Source organism: Danio rerio, chromosome 23 (assembly GCF_049306965.1).
Source record: "Danio rerio strain Tuebingen ecotype United States chromosome 23, GRCz12tu, whole genome shotgun sequence".
NCBI classification, from domain to species: Eukaryota; Metazoa; Chordata; class Actinopteri; order Cypriniformes; family Danionidae; genus Danio; species Danio rerio.
Genome location: NC_133198.1, coordinates 15,504,855 through 15,522,872, shown reverse-complemented (window position 1 = coordinate 15,522,872; position 18,018 = coordinate 15,504,855). Strand labels below are relative to the sequence as shown.

The 18,018-nt window shown below is 40.7% G+C and overlaps 1 protein-coding gene across 2 annotated transcripts in view; it reads left to right on the top strand.

The window, feature by feature from the left end:
* The window catches only part of adcy6a (adenylate cyclase 6a), a 133,830-nt gene that overhangs the window by 90,684 nt on the left and 25,128 nt on the right, over positions 1 to 18,018 (top strand). For both annotated transcript variants that reach the window (XM_017353730.4, XM_073939520.1), the window contains 3 exons: positions 3,056 to 3,084; positions 3,170 to 3,317; positions 7,453 to 7,550. In XM_017353730.4, coding sequence (XP_017209219.1) covers positions 3,056 to 3,084; positions 3,170 to 3,317; positions 7,453 to 7,550 — 275 coding nt within the window. The remainder of the gene's footprint in view (positions 1 to 3,055; positions 3,085 to 3,169; positions 3,318 to 7,452; positions 7,551 to 18,018) is intronic.

The window sequence follows — 18,018 nt, the reverse complement described above, 5'->3', positions numbered from 1 at the left end:
CATTACGACAAAAGAAGTATGCTGGAAATGTTTCTGGATGAGGTATTTGTGTGATTTACACATTTAGCTGTATTCTGATCTGTCTTAAAGCATTACAGGTCAAAGCAATCCATTGTTACTTATTGTTTATTTATCAACATTTACAATAAGGCTCTTAAAGCACTGCTTTAAGTGTAGTGTTTTCATATTTCAAATACCTCAAGTAAAATAAAGTCATTTGTTTTATTTTTTACTGACAGTGTACTTGTATTTTTTTTAAGTTTCTATTTTAGGTTAAGATTAAGTGTAAAATAAAATCTACATGTGATGGACAGCTATTTAAGAAACAAATTTGCCATATTGTAAAGAAAAATAGTGTAAAATATGTAAATAAAAGGCTAAATAAAAATATTTTTACCATATATTTTAATTTAACCTTTCAAAGCTTAAAAATACCTTTTTTAAAAAATGGGCAAAAAGTGTCTCTGGCCTTAAAGATTATTTGGTAGTTTTACCAGTGCTATTGAAAAAGATTAGTTGTCATGAAAGAAAAAATCGACCATACTTCCTTTTTTAGTGCAAATTCCTATACACGTAGCTTTGGGATTTAAGCAATCAAACCATTAAATCAGGTTTACACTTAAAAAAAGTGATTTCATAATGAAAATCTGATTTTTTTTTTTCAAAAGTAACCAACTAGTACTTTTTAAAAGAGTACTTTGTACTTTTACCTAATATTAGCATTATTTACTAAAAATGTTGGTATTTTAGCAGTGTAATAGTATTTTTACTTGAGTACAAAAAAGATTTCACAAGCATTTAGTGCAGGTTTATTATATTATTAATATATGATTAATAAATATTATTATTAATGTTTTTTATTTGTATCTATTCCTATGCAATGTTTTATGGGTTGCTGAGAATACATTTCAGGTCTTCAGTACATAGCATGTCAGTCTTGAAAAAAAAAAAAGGTGCTGGAATTGATTTTCATTAGGCTGTGCCTGTATAAACCCTGTCATATGTACATTTAACATTTATTTCAAGATTTGTCTGAAAGTGTAGGAATATGACATATAGCCTATATTTATAAGGTCCAAGCAGCATTTCCAGCTTTTTATGAATAGGCTACAATGAATACTTTAGATTTAAGTACAGCAGTTTTCTTTTTACTTTTTAAGAACAGTGCCATTTTTTTACGAACTTTTAAAAGCACATTTTAACTAAAATTTTTCTTTTATCTGCAAGCACAGTTAATGTTCAGACTATTTAAAATGTTTAAAGTGACTGATAATAATACATATTCTTAATAATAGGAAGTAATCTGCATCGTTTTTAAACTGTGCACACCTGTAGCTGCTTAACTAGGCCTATGACGCTATTTTTTAATACTGGTTAAAAAATAGCGTCGTAAGGTGGTACTTGGAGAGACGATTTATTTCTAAGGTGGTACTTGGTGAAAAAAGTTTGAGAACCACTGGCATAGAATAACTAGACATTAACATTGTTCTGAGCTGTAGTAGTTTATTAATCCTTTAATTAAACGCAAACCTGACAGAAACAAAATCAGCTGATGGAGTATACACTAACCTGCACACTTTTCAGTCACAAGATGGCACCAAACAGACAAAAATGTTGACAGAAACTAAACCAGCTGGTTCAAGCATAAACTAAACAACTTATTATTCATTCACTAGATGGCAGCAATCAGTCAAAAACTGCGGTATGACAGCCAAGCGGATACATACAGGGTGTTCGCAGGGTTTGTAAAAAAGTCTTAAATTTAATTAAATATTGACTTGTAGGTCTTAAATGATGTTAAACCGGTCCGAAATTTCAAATGTCTATGTAAAGCTGCCCAATCAGACCAACACCCATACAGTCACAAGCAATCCATCTAACAAAAAAACTCTATTTACAAGTATAGTTTAATTATCTTCTTCACAATAACATTGGTAAGTTCTTCATGTATTTATAGATCATATGTGTCTATAGAGTATTGTACATTTAGTTTATTATAGGTTTTAAAGCTTGTCAAAGAAATGTATATTGATAATAAGTATTTGCATGGTTTGCTTGTTTTGACACATTGAGTTTTTTATTAAAGTATTAAGTATTTAGAGTTTTTAATGAGACAAGTGAAAATCCTTATGGTTTAGCCTTGTTTAAGTCTGAAGTTTTATTCATAAGGGCCTTAAAATAGTCTTAAAAAGTCTTAAATTTGACTTGACCTGCAGAAACCCTGTACATATGAATGTGGATCTAAGTATATTTATGTGAACGTATTCACTGGGATACAGGGTGATTTAAAGTTCCTGGATGAGCCTATGTTATTCAGCAGTTGTTGTCTCAAAATAACATACTATAGATTGTCACAACTGACTAATTCAAATTAAGTATTCCAGCTGTGTAATACTGTAATTAATGCATAATGTATATGCAGCTGGTTTTCACACTATGAATCAGGTTTAAATAAGACTGAAGGGCCTTATTCTGGGAAGCAACTTGCTAAATGTACATTATCCTGCTTATTACATTGGAGGATGATTTAATCAAAACTAAAAAAACAGACACAAAACATTGATCTGAGCTGTAGTTACTAGCTCTAATTAAACGTAAAGCTGACAGAAAGCAAGAAAGTAGGCTGAATGAAGCCTAACCTAACCAACATATGATTATATTCAGTTATTCAGTCACAAAATTTCCCAGACAGTCAAAGAACACACAACATAACAATTTCAATGGACGTCAGTATGTCCTGAAAAATCCACACTTTTTAAAGGAGTAGTTCACACATAAATTTTAATTCTGTTATTATTTACTTATACTATCGTTGTTTCAGTCTACTTCAGAAGCCAAATTAAGATGCTTTAGATGAAATCTAAGAGCTCTCTGGATTTGTGTCTGAAGATAAACAAAGGTCCCAGGTCATTGAAGACATGAGAGTGAATAATTAATAATAATATATTCATCTTTGAGTGAAAAAAAACATTTATCTACAAATCTAACCCTCCTACACTAATTTCAGATCTTTATAGTAATTGCTGACTGACAAGTGTTGCTTCTCTTCACACAGGGCATTGATGAAACCTCCAGCAAAGACAAGTGAGTGTATTGTTTATTCTTTTTTTTTTTTTTTTAAGGGCTTCATATTATGCTCCTTAAACTGTTGTTCTGCTCTTAAATGCAGCCGTGGTGCTCAGGAGGCGTTGAACCCCGAGGATGAGGTCGATGAGTTTTTGGGTCGTGCCATCGACGCTCGCAGTATTGACCAGCTCCGCAAAGACCATGTCAAGAAGTTCCTCCTCACCTTCCAAACCTCCAGCCTGGAGAAGAAGGTCAGACTCAGAGACGCTGGCTGTCCTCCAGCTTCCCATTCAGATCTTTACACCCTTGCCAGATTTATTTAGTAGAGCTGATCGTCTAGTTCAGGGGTGTCCAAACTCGGTCCTGGAGGGCCGGTGTCCTGCATATTGTAGCTCCAACTTCCTTTAACACGCCTCCTTGGAAGTTTCTAGTATACCTAGAAAGAGCTTGATTAGCTGGTTCAGCTGTATTTAATTGGGGTTGGAACTAAAATATGCAGGTCACCGGCCCTCCAGGACAGAGTTTGGACACCCCTGGTCTAGCTGATAAACCAGACAGATGAGATCATGTGGGGGTATTGCCCTACACTTTCTTGATGGGATACAAAAATGCAGAAAAGTGGAAGACTGAATTCTTTAGAGTTGTCTTTGGAGACATTTTAGCCAGTTCAGTAAGGATTTTCAGGGTAGTTGTTAACAGTAGAAGCGCCGCGAGTCGTTCATACCTAAAACTGCCAATGTGGGTCAATTTTACTCACGCGCGAATTCTGTTTAGACATGGCTCAAAATCATATTAGACAGTTCATTCTGCTGTGGTGATCCCTGATAAATTAAGGGAGACTAAGTTGAAGGAAAATGAATGAAAATCATATTATTTCACTGTATTATGCTACTGCATTACCTAAGGAGTCTAAGGAGTATTATAACTTGTCATGAACTATATTTTTTTCCTGTTTAGTTTGAGGCTTTTGGAACAGTAGGCTATAAGCTAAACAAGTCAGCACTGACAACAATAATTAGAAGTAAATACATGTTTTGCTGATGTAATATTTTAAATTAAATATTAAATATTAAGATGCAATTTAAATAACTGAAGTAGCCTATAGACAATAATGAATAATAGTAATTTATCACAATAAATAAAGCCTATGTATGATGCGATGACAAATCTAAATGCACCCCTGCACCTGGGCTAATTTTTCATTTACATTTAGTGATTTAGCAGAGTCTTTTGTCCAAAGCAACTTACAATTAAGGAATTTAGCAATTCAACAAGTAGAGGCAATACACACAAGGACCTGTTAGTGCATAGCTGCATGAAAGTCCACTTAAAGGTGTCACTGTGGATGAAAATATCCTTGAGGTTTGGGATTTCATAAAGTGCATTGCAAAAAACTTTCAACCTTACCTAACCTTACCTGTATTAAGCATTTCACTAGAATTTCTGGCAACATAGGGCAACAGGCGCTTTCTATTGATCATAAACAGATCGTAACAAACCATGAATGCTTGTCTTGCAATAACTCTGCAGTACACATGATCTCTGACATTTTCTTTCTGTTAAGCAAGTCAAGACGTTCCCTTATTGAGTCGATCTAAACATTACTGTATGTCTGAAGGAGCTATGAAACTCGGCTGGGATAATGTAGAGCCTTTTGAATCTTCACTAAGGCCCAGTCCCAAATCTACCCCATAGACCTTCCCCCAAGGTCAAGGTTGTTTTTGTACGTTTACATTTATAAATATGGCCAGCGTACAGTTGGACAATGCACAGTACAGTTACAATCTTATTGCCACATTAGATCAGCATGACATGATATATGCCTTCAGTGATTTCCTAAAGATAAATATCAAAAAAATGCAAGTGGAATAACTACAGCAGTCGCAATCATCTAATCTCATATGAAGCAAGAGATCTCAATGACATACTGTATGATGACGTGTGCAGGTGCTGTAGTGCTGTCCCAATTCTTAGGAGTAAAATTTCAAGCCCTTCCTCTTCACATTCTGTTTGAAGGGCCATGGGGAAGGGGTATGGGCTGGGCTGGATATTAACTATTTTGATCAACAGCCACTGTGGCTAGTAGATTTCCAACATTACTAGCCACTCACCATTTTCACTAGCTGAAATTTTATAGTTGGGAAAATATATTTTATACACATAAATATGACTTTTACATGCTAAAATTACTTGTTTTAGATTTTGCGTTATCTCCACATGCATCCTCATTCATTGCACTTTTTGTGCGTCGTGTATGGGCCTGCTCAATAATCATGAGCAAATGGGTCATGGTTTCATAGTACTACAATTAGTTTTTATTTCACATAATTTTCAGAGCTCAAAATGAAGGATTTACCAAATCTTTCTCTGACCACACCAAGCATAAACAATTAATTATTTATTAGCCACAATTTTTAAATGTGTCAAAACAAGCAAAAAATAGCTGTATACTATACTTTTTATCTAACAAAACATATGCACAGTAATCTGTCCTGGCTAAAGGTCCCAGATCACCAGTTAACTACACATAAATGTGGAGTTAATCTCCCATTAAAGCAATTTCGTTTAAAAAAATGATAATTAAACCATATTAACATAAAACAGAAACATAAAACATACCGTATGATATGAATGAAAGGATGATCACACACAAACGGTTAAGGATAGACCCAAAAATAATGTGTTCAAAGAATAAAGCAACCGGTGTTCCTCTCAATCGGTATTTACCTGCTTTCTATTGCTCATGTGAAGGCAATTATTTTTGTCAGTCGTGTTGCTTCTCTATTTTCAGATAGCCTTTGCATGCATATTGGACCATCCTTATTGTTGAACCCTGCTTTGAAGAATTATTATTTGGGAAAATTATTTTCAACCAGCCAAAGTGGATAGTGAGATTGTCTGTCTTACCTGCCACCGCTGAAATCTACCCGCATTTGGTGGGTTGGCAGGTGTTAATGTTTAGCCCTGGGTATGGGTATAAAAAAATTTTGGATTAGGAATAAAACTGCAAGTTTACATGGATGCACCCCTATTGACGTGCCATCGATAGTTCTTTAAATGGTTTTATTACCGTTCAGTTTTGAGGGTTTTTTACAATTCTGTTGTTTTTTTTTTATCGAAAACATTTTTATTTGTGTGAAAATGTTTGCACATTAAGAATCATTTGCTCATTTAAGAAAACTGTATTGGTCCCCTAAAGTTGTTAAGGGAAATTGGTTACTTAGGACTTTGTAGCAATGGTTGAAGGAACAATTTTGACAATTTTGACAAAATTGGGTTGCAAAAACTCTTTTTGTTCTTGCAACCCAAGTTTTACTAAAGGAACCCTTAATGTTTAAACTAAGGGGTTTCTTAGCTTAAAGACTTTCATGCAAATGGGTCTAGAGAATTAAGTGCTAGAGTAAGGAGGGGGAGTATTTTTTTATAGAGAGAAGATTGTTTCTACAGGGTGTTTGTCAAGCCCACTCACCTCTGTGGAGCACACTTCATTAATAATCAATCGTTTTTTTTTTTTTTTTTTTAGATCATTCATTATTTATTTATTTAGTCTTATAATTTTATAGTTTAAAAAAAGAGAACAACACCAACAAAGTTTGAACATGATCGTGCGTTGTGTCTCGGAGGCTGATGAGCTGTCCGATAAGCCATAAGATGCTGATGCTACACATAACTTATTTCCCCACCGTAAGACTGTCCATCTTTCATTGTATTTTAGGGTTTTAATACCTCTACAAATTGCCTTCTTTTACTCTTTGTGACTTTATGTATTTATTATAAACACTAATTCAGTGAGTGAAAGTGAAAGGCACTTGTGGGGGAAACAAGAGCATCCGGAGGAACCCACACGAACATGGGGAGAACATGAAAACTCCAGACAGAAACACCAACTAACCCAGCCGAGGCTTGAACCAGTGACCTTTTTGCTGTGAGGCGGCAGTGCTAACCACAGAGCCACCGCGTCACTCCGTTTTTGGATCTGGTTTTGTCTAAACATCTGTGTAACATTTTAAACAAGACAAATTTAGTTAAAATCAAAGACTGGTGGGGTTAAATGTTTTATTGAAGGTCTGTTATGTACATTTGAAAAGAATGTGACGTGTAAAAATTACACCGTGGCGATTTTATAGTTATTCACCAATATTTTATTTTACATTTGTTTTTGGTTAATCAGGAAAAATTTCTAAGCAAAAAAAAGTTTTTGGAATTCTGGTTAGTCTATTATTAGTTTAACATTCTCATAACTGAAATGAAAGCTATCCTCCACACACCTTTCTGGTTGCAAAATAAACCTGCTTCAGGGTCATCTTAGCAATCAAAAATATCTTACAGCATTTATGTTTGTCACAGATTTGTCAGTTCTGACATCTTTTCTTGTCTGTTTTCTAGTATGCTAAGAAGGTTGATGATCGTTTTGGTGGTTACGTGGCCTGTACGCTCCTGGTCTTCTGTTTCATCTCTTTTATCCAGATCGTCGTATTCCCTCAGTGAGTGATCAGCATACACTTACCCAAACACACACACACACTCAAACACAAACCTGTTTGTTTGGTGATTTGTGGAGAATTCTCCTTTTTTTAAATTGTTTTTGTTTCCATTGTTTTTATACTGTACAAATCGTATTTTTTATCACCCTACCACAATCCCATCCCTAAAACCTTCCCTCACTGGAAACTGGGTGCAGTTTTACTTTCTGAAAAATTATTTATAAGCCTTTTAAAAAAATGGGGGCATGGACAATGTCTTCATAATTCATATGCGTAATACCTAATATGTCATAAATACACACACATGTTCATATAGATACACTAACAAACAAAAACAAACACACAACTCTTAAACTAATCTAATCTTAAACGTAATGGATAAGTTTGTGGACTCCTAAAGGTACCGTCATATTTATATTGCTCTGAAAAAATTGCTTTTGTTTCAGTGGCCACATACACATTGTATTTATATTCAGCTGTCAGTTCACCTTTTAGTCATTAATCCTGTTCTGCAAACACACAGTTCCTTATTTACAGGAGTAAAAGCATTCTACGACTAATAAGTGAACATGGCTCTCCAATCCCACTTTTTACGAACCAGCCTTTCCAAAAATAAATAAATACACAGTGCATTTAAATGGTTTAAATCAGTGGTTCTCAAACTGTGGTACTAGTTTGGTACTAGTGGTACGAGTGCTTTATTTTAACACGAGAGCTCATTCATGTACGCAAATCGCAAAAAAGATATGCAAGCTCTTATATGGGCTTTTTTTCAAATGAACTGCAAGTTCTCTCATGATTGCGTGTGTGCTCAGATTGAATACAATCACGATCTGTTCACTATTAAAGTAGACATTATTTATCTTTGCTTCTTGACTAAATTTAGTCAAAAGTATTCAAAGTTATCAAGTATTTAGAATTAGATTGATGCATGATCGATGACAATGCTATTGGTCTTCTTATTTGGCTGTATTGTGAGGTGAAACTTACTTTTAGCAAAGGTGGAACTTTTTTTATTTCTTTACGACAAAATAATTATGCTGGAAATGTTTCTGGATGAGGTATTTGGGCGATTTATACATTTAGCTGTATTCTGATCTGTCTTAAAGCATTACAGGTCAAAGCAATATGTTGTTACTTATGTTTATCAAAATTAACAATAAGGCTCTTAAAGCACTGCTTTAGTAAATGTATTTTTGTCATAATGAAGTCATTTGTTTTATTTTTTACTGACAGTGTACTTGTGTTTTTTGTAAAGTTTGTATTTTAGTTAGATCAAGTAGGATCAAGTAAAAAAAAAATATCTACATGTGATGTACAGATATTTATGGAACAAATTTGCCATATTGTAAAGAAAAATAGTGTAAAATATGTAAACAAAAGGCTAAATTTAAATCTTTTCATCATATACTTTAATTATACCTTTCAAAGCTTGAAAATATTGTTTAAAAAATGGGCAAAAAGTGTCTCTATGGCATGAGATTATGTGGTAGTTTTGCCAGTGCTATTGAAAAAGATTAATTGTCATGAAAGGAAAAATCGATCATACTTCCTTTGTTAGTGCAAATTCCTATACATGTAGGTTCAGGATTTAAGCAATTAAACCATTCAATCAGGTTTACACTTAAAAAAAAGTGATTTCATAATGAAAATCTGATTTTTTTTTTTTTCAAAAGTTACCAACTAGTACTTTTTAAAAGAGTACTTTGTACTTTTACCTAATATTAGTATTATTTAATAAAATTTCTGTTATTTTAGTAGTGTAATAGTATTTTTACTTGAGTACAAAAAATATTTCACAAGCATTTAGTGCAGGTTTATTATATTATTATTATAGGATTAATAAATATTATTATTAATGGTTTTTATTTGTATCAATTCCTATGCAATGTTTTATGGGTTGCTGAGAATACATTTCAGGTCTTCAATACATAGCATGTCAGTCTTAAAAATAAAAAAATAGGTGCTGGAAAAAGTACTTAAAATTCCTTGATTTTCATTAGGCTGTGCCTGTATGAACCCTGTTATATGTACATTTTAACATATATTTTTAAGATTTGTCATAAAGTGTATGAATATGACATATAGCCTATATTTATGAGGTCCAAGCAATATTTCCAGCTTTTGATGAATAGGCTACTATGAATACTTTAGATTTAAGTACAGCAGTTTTCTTTTTACTTTTTAAGAACAGTGCCATTTTTTAATGAACTTTTAAAAGCACATTTTAATTTAAAAATTATTTTTTTTTACCTGCAAGCACAGTTAATGTTCAAACCATTTAAAATGTTTAAAGTGACTGACAATAATACATATTCTTAGTAATAGGAATTCATTTGCCTCTTTTTTAAACTGTGCACAGCTGTAGCTGCTAAATTAGGCTTACGACGCTATTTTTTAATACTGGTCATTATGGTGGTACTTGGAGAGACAATTTTTTTCTAGGGCGGTACTTGGTGAAAAAAGTTTGAGAACCACTGGTTTAAATTATGAATTATTACTAGGGTCAGACAGAATCTGTGACTTTTTTTTGCTATTTCTGCTGAGAATTTTGTAAAAAATCTGCGGATTTATGCTGAATTATTTTAGGAGTATCATAACTACAAACTTAATACATAAAATAAAAATAATACATTTTTAACTTTTATTTAATGTGTACAATGCAAATTCAATTAGATTCACTTATTTGGTAAACAAAGCAAGTCTCTCATTTATTAAATCTACTTAAAGACAGAAAATATGACTTTACAAACTGTTTAACTTTTTGTAAATAAATCATATGAACATTTTAATATTACTATTATTAAATAACAGTTATATTAGTGAAATTAATTTAAAAACTGAATAAAAATAATAATGTCAGAATAAAAGTCTCCTCTCGAATGAGCCTTTGCAACAAATTAAATGCTTAAGTTTATTTAACAGAATTTATTGTAATTACATTACAACATCGATGCTGTAAAAACAACCTTGTGAAACGTTCGAGGTTACTAAAGTAACCCTTCGTTCCCCGAGGAGGGGAACGGAAGCACTATAAGTGGATTTGATTGTAAAATCCACGCATTGGGAGGTTCGGTTCAGAAGCTACTCGTCTGAAAGAGTATTGAACGGGCCAATTAAGAATGAATTGGCAGCGCAAGCCTGCGCAGGTGAGCGGCATAAGCAATCAACTGAGTATATAAGCTCACCTGGCGCCAGCAGACGCTATCCTTTTTAAGCTGAAGAGACTTTCAACAGCTAAGGGACAGTCATTATGGCGACGGAGTATAGTGCTTCCGTTCCCCTCCTCGGGGAACGAAGGGTTACTTTAGTAACCTCGAACGTTCCCCTTCGGGGGGAACTTCAGCACTATAAGTGGATTTGATTGTAAAATCCACGCATTGGGAGCCCATTGAAAGCGCCAAAATGACTGCACCTTACCAACACCCCCGATGAGGAGATAGTCAAGCAAGCGTGACGCACCCACATCATGGGGGGCGCGGTCCTCCAACGTGTCCCTGGCCCTAATTTATCCTACTTCAACAGAAGTTTTACGGATTTATATATATTTTTTGGGAAGTCGTGAGCATCTAGATAATTCTAGGAAAATACGACAGTACGTTGGGAAGCGTGCAATCCCGATAGGGAGGACGCTGCGGAGGCCATCCGTTACCCAAGGGCGATAGATGACAGAATTACATATGGACTAGCCCTAAAAAGGGGGAGTACGCATAGCAAAAGAGTGGTTAGCGGGGAGGGAAGACACGGGTCCGCCCAGGGGGGGGACTTAACCGTGGCGGAATAAGCATATGGGATCGCCTAGTGGGGATCACTCATAGCAGGCACCTTTACCCAAAACGCGGGCTGACCAGCGGGCAGACCTACAACGTAGTGGGCCAGCAAGTGACTCCTCCGCTGAGTCAGTGCTGGGGGCCACGGAGGAATCTGCAGGGCTCACCTGACAGGGAACTTTACTGACAGATAAAAAGGCGCACGTATCTCCGTGTTAGGGAAAATGGCGCAGCAAGCGTGTTTCATCACCCTACCGAATTGTTTCCTCAATCACCAAGGGTTACCTAATACCCTTGAGGAAACCGGCTCCACTCGCAGATTGTAAAACCTTGCAAATGTGTTGGGTGTTACCCAGCCCGCAGCTCTACAGATGTCTGTTAGAGGGGCGCCGCGTGCGCGCGCTCGAGAGGATGCGAAGCTCCGAGTGGAGTGTGCACGCGCTCTCGGGGGACGCGGCTCATCTCGGCTCTGATAGTGAAAGAAAGGCATCCACAATCTAGTGGAAACTTATTTCGGTACGGCACTTCCCTGCTGCCGACCGCTATAACAGACGAAGAGCTGCTCAGATGATCTAAACTCTGAGTGCGGTCCGGATAATACGCAAAACGCGAACTGGACAATAAGAAGGGCTGGGTCTGCCTCCTCCGAGGGCAGCGCTTGCAGGCTCACTACCTCGTATTAAAACGGAGTGGTAGGAACCTTGGGCACATATCGCGGGCGGGGTCTCAGGACGTGAGAGAAGCCAGCCCAATTACAGGCACGAGTCACTGACCGAAAAATGCCTCCGGGTCCCCGACCCTCTAATCGATATCAACGCGACCAGCAGAGCTGTCTTCAGGGACAGAAAAATACTGAGTCGAGGATCGAAGGGATCTGACGCGGCTTGTGTAGCGAGGGCGAGATCCTAAGAGGGCATGAGAGGGGGCGGGGTGGATTAATTCGCTTAACGCCCCTGAGGAACCGGATGATGAGGTTATGCGTTCCCACGGTGCTGCCAGCCACCGCGTTATAAGAGCGGAGATGGCAGCCACGTAACCTTGAGTGTGGAGGGCGACAGCCTGCTCTCCAACTTCTCTCGGCGTAAAGAAAGCACAACGCTGATCTGGCAAATTACGGGGGTCTTCTCAGCGAGAGACACACCATTCAGTGAATAGACTCCACGTCAGGGCATAGGCGCGCTCGGGGAGGGGGCTCTAGCCCGAGTGACGGTATTAGCCACCGCAATCGGAGGTTACCTAAGTCTTCCTCGCGTCTAAAAATCTCTTCAAAGATCGGCGAGGGTGCCAGGTGGTGCCCTGTCCCTGAGAGAGTAGGTGCTCTCTCGAAGGGACTGCCAGGGGAGGGCTATCGCGAGGGAGAGCTCTGACATCCAGGTCCGGTTGAGCCAGAGGGGCGCAACCAGCAACCTGTTCCTCGTCCTCCCTGACCTTGCACAGTAACTGCGCGACTGCTCACTGGGGGAAACGCGTATTTGCGCGTGCCCCGAGGCCAGCTGTAAGCCAGTGCATCCGTGCCGAGAGCACTCGGTCAGGAAAAAAACAACTGGCAATGAGCGATCTCGGGGGAAGCAACAGATCGATCTGGGCTTCCCCGAATCGCGCCCATATCAGCTGAACAGACTCGGGGTGGAGTCTCCATTCTCCAGGACGCAAGGCTGCCGTGAGAGCGCATCGGCTGCACGGTTGAGCTTGCCTGAATATGAATGGCGTGCAGCGATTTCAGCCGCGGATGACTCCAGAGTAGCAGACGGCGGGCGAGCTGAGACATGCGGCGAGAGCGCATACCCCCTATACGGCTGATATACGCCACCGCCGCCGTACTGTCCGTCCTGACCAGCACGTGTTGCCGCTCCAGCACCGGAAAAAAACGGTGGAGAGCGAGGAACACTGCCAACAGCTCCAGGCGATATGCCAATGCAACTGGGTACCTTTCCACAGGTCCGCAGCCGCATGCCCACAACGCACAGCCCCCCAGCCCGTGTTGGAAGTGTCTGCTGAAACGACAACAAGACTGGACGCCTGTTCTAGAGACACCCAGGCCTGTAGGAACGAGGGGTCGCTCCAAGGGCTGAGGGCGCGGCGACACAGCGCAGTAACAGAGACTCGGTGTGCGCGCGCGTGCCATGCGCGTCTGGGGACTCGATCGTGAAGCCAGTGCTGAAGTGGTCTCATATTGAATAATCCGAGCGGCATGAAGCGGCTGCGGATGCCATATGCCCCAGGAGCCTCTGAAATAGTTTCAGTGGGACCACTATTTTACTGTCGAGCTCTCTCAGACAGTACAGCATCAGCTGAGCGCGCTCTCCGGAGAGGCGCGCTGCCATGGTGACCGAGTCCAGCTCCAGCCCGAGAGAAGAGATCCTCTGCACGGGGGCGAGTTTGCTCTTTTCTCGGTTGACCTGAAACCCCCACAGGTGGAAGTGCCAGAGCACTTTGTCTCTGTGCATAATCAACTGCTCCGAGAGAGGGCAAAAATCAGCCAGTCGTAAAGAAATTGAGTATGCAGATGCCCGCGAGCCGAAGGGGCGCTGAGGCACCCTCCGCGGGCTTGGTGAGGACCCGCGGAGACAGAGAGAGCCCGAAGGGGAGGGCTTTGTATTGCCAAGCTCGACCTTCAAACGCAAACCGCAGAAACTGTCGGTGGCGAGGAAGAGTGGAGACATGGAAATACGCGTCCATCAGGTCTAATGCTGCAGACCAACCCAGAGGACGAACGCACCGGAGGATGCGCTTCTGCGTGAGCATTCTGAACGGCCGCTTGTGCAGGCAGCGGTTCAAAACGCGCAGATCTAGGATTGGCCATGACCCACCGCTCTTTTTGGGCACGATGAAGCGTGGGCTGTAAAACCCGCTCTCCATCTCGGCTGGAGGGAGCGGCTCGATTGCATCCTTCGCCAGGAGGACAGCAATCTCCTCTCGCAAGACAGGGGCGGACAGGGGGCTGACCCTGGTGAATACACACCCGTGACTTGGGGGGCCGTTTCGCGAACTGAATCGCATAGCCGAGTCTGATTGTGCGTATGAGCCACCGCAAAGAGCTGGCCCGCGCTAACCAGGCAGGCAGAGCTCTCGCTAATGGACTCATCGCTACAATCGCTGACGTACCAGCAGTGGGGCAGCGCAGAGTGGGTGTGCTGATCCGGGAAGCTCGTGGGTCCCACGGAAAAGCTGGAGGTGAGATATTTGCTCTCACTCCAAACCCGAGCTCCGGAGGGGAGGCTCGAGGGGTGGGAGAAAGGAGACCGTCCTCCCAGCGCTCGTGAGCCACTGGCGAAACGCACCGAATCTGCAAGCTAGAAAGCATAGCGTCCCAGACTGGCAGATTTCGGGCTGTCACATCTGGGGAAGTGAAAAGTGCCCTTTCATAATGTTTTCATGGCAGTAAAAAGTGCCGTTGGAAATGGGGCCCCGCCCTCCAGCGGGGAAAGAGCAAGTTCCCTCTTCTCCAGATGGCCTGTCATAACTTCGCGCTTCGCGGTCCGTTGCCAGACTTAGCGGCGTTCTGGGCAGGGGGGCTGCCTGCTTCCGAGGTGCCCGACGCGCTCGCTTCGCCGGAGGCGTGTGCGGGGGCGGAGCAGCTCTCGTAGGCGGGCGCCTTCGGCGAGGAGCAGGTATGAATGGCACGGCGGGCGGAGCGGGCTACGGACCGTCGATAAGACATCACCCACCAACTGCTCTCTCACCGCCTTGAATTCCTGGGTGAATTCACAGACAGTGTCGCCGAACCTGGCTGGGGATATGGGGAAGTCAAGAAAGCGGACTTTGTCGACTTTGCGCATATCAGCCAGGGGTGGCGCTCCTGGACCATTAATGTGGACATCGTCCTCCCCAACGCACACGCAGCGGACTCAGTAGTCCGAAGAGCTAAGTCGGCGGCGGTGCGAAGCTCGTAAGCCTGGGTTGGACCCACCCTCGTGCAGCTCGGCCAGCGCCTGCGCTTGGTAGCGCTGGTAGGTGGCTATCGCATGCAAGGCGGAAGCAGCCTGGCCCGCAGCTATGTAAGCTCTAGCTCCGAGGGAGGTAGATAACTTACAGGCTTTGGATGGGAGACGAGGCGGACCCCGCCAAGAAGAGGCGCCGCGCGGATTTACCGCCATCGCGCACTCAACCTGAGGAATCGCCACATACCCCCTGGCTGTTTCACCGTCAAGAGTGGTTAGGGTGGAGGAACACGCAGCACGAGCAGAAAAAAGTGCCTTACAAGACCGCGTGAGCCTACTGTGCACCTCCGGGAAGAAGGGAACGCCCCTCTAGTCGGTCCGGCCGCGGAGCTGGGGGATAAACCATCTCCAACCCACGGCCGAAGCAGCCCGGGAAAGCACGGCTAACATGTCCGTTTCAGGATCCGTAGTGACAGCGCTCACCAGCCCGAAGGGAGCGAGCGGGTCTGGATCATCATCGGACAATGAAAGCCCACCCTCCGATGCCGCGGTGGACATCTGGTCTCCGGTGTCATCGGGCGTAAGGGCTACCATCTGTTAGACGGATCGCTTCCCCCGCCCGAAGCTTGGATGGAGCGCTTAGAGGAGCGGGAGGTCCACGGGCCCGTGGGCGACGGATTATCTCTCGCTGAAACCCTCAGATTTGCCCGAGTGCCCGCTGCAGAGCAGGGGACAACTGGGGTGGTTCGCCCTTTTGCAAAGGCTAACCGCGATCTTGCGCAACAGTCATGGCATCGCAATGACGACATGAACTGCCCGCGAGCAGCGCATTAACATGCTGGACCCCCAGACATGTAACGCAGTGCCCGCGCCCATCATCCGAGGACAGGAAACCACCGCATCCAGAAACGCACAGTCGGAGCGCCGTCCTGATAAGGACGTGCTGCACGACTGTGTTGCTCTTTCTGTGAAGTTTGCAACTTTATACGCACCGCTCTGGAGGACCGGACCCAAAGAACGCCAGGCAAGGGAGAAACCCAGCTCGACCGTCTGCCACTGCGTGTACACACTCTGGACCGGGAGAATGCTCTCGTTCGCTCAGAATCGCTGGTCACAGCAGGAGGAACCCTCATCGACTCGATCAGAAAGTCTCTGAAGCGAAAAGGATAGCGTCTGCTGGCGCCAGGTGAGCTTATATACTCAGTTGATTGCTTATGCCGCTCACCTGCGCAGGCTTGCGCTGCCAATTCATTCTTAATTGGCCCGTTCAATACTCTTTCAGACGAGTAGCTTCTGAACCGAAGCTCCCAATGCGTGGATTTTACAATCAAATCCACTTATAGTGCTGAAGTTCCCCCCGAAGGGGAACTGAAAATTGTCACATTAAGCTCTCACCGGAAGTTTATCATTGGCTTTAAAACTCTATCTGTGCATAGAACCCATTGCTAGTTATTTTCAAGATGCTTGTTAAATTTAAACATTGAAAATGGCTGGTTTAAAATAAAAATACTACGTTGAGAAAAACTTTTAATCTAAATTTCAAATGCTTTATTTATTTATTTATTTATTTATTTTTGGAATTGAATAAAATAAGACAGGTTAAAACCAGAAACCATATTTTTAGTCCAATATAAACAAATGTACTTTGAATGAAAGATTCAGTAGTTTTAGGAACAGGAGTTCACAATTTCTTTATCTAGCTGAGATTCAGCATCAAAGAATCTGTCAAAGCATGTTTTTTTAGTTGTTTGCTTTTCTTTTGGATCTCCATTACTGGACTGTTTCAATAACACAAGTATGAAAAGGGTTTCTGGCCTCATAAGTGTTTGAGAAGCAAATGTAACAAAAATGTTATTTACACTAAGCACAAATAGCAGTAAGTACTACTTACACCAAGTATAAATAATGTCAGATAGGATTTAACGGAGTATGCAAACAGTAACTGCAAGTATCCTTGAAAAAAGATTATTTATTTATTTATATATTATTTAGCGTATCCACAGATAACTCACAACAAAAATACAGAGTCAAAATGACTTCCAATGCAACAGAATTAACACATTAGAAGCACATCACAATAAATAGATTTCTCAATAGAGGTTTTTGTTTTGAAATGAACATTTAGTCAGCTTTGTACGAGTTACACGAGAACCAATGATAAATTCGACCCAAACTGTGATGTACCTTTTTTTTTTTGACATTTACAGTTCAGTTAGGTAAATAAAAATTGTACAGCCTTTCCGAAAGAATTTGATGTCTTTAAACTTTATTGCACATCCATGAACCTTAAATGAGAAGATTCACGAAATTGTAAGAATTTGTGTTTAAAGCAGCCCAACACAATAGGAACAGTTGCACACAGTCACACACTTAACCCTAATATTAGCTTATAGGCAAGGCCAGACAAAATCTGTGGACATTTTTTGCTATTTCTTAATACCAATGGGTTTTGAGAGTATTTAGTAACTAAAAACATATTTTAAACTTAAACTTTTATTAAAGGAAGGGGTGGGCAACATTTTTTCTATCAAGGGCATTTACATTTTTGTAACATTGTTTAAGGGCCACAATAAATTATTCAACATACTGTATGTATATATATATATATATATATATATATATATATATATATATATATATATATATATATATATATATATATATAAAGATTAATATATAATAAACTACAAACTATATTGAGCATAAAGTGTATAAACATTTGCATATTGTTCAGTATTATTAGTAAAATTAATAAGAAAACTGAATGATTATATATTTACACAAATCTACATGTGCAGATTGACCATTTTAATAGCA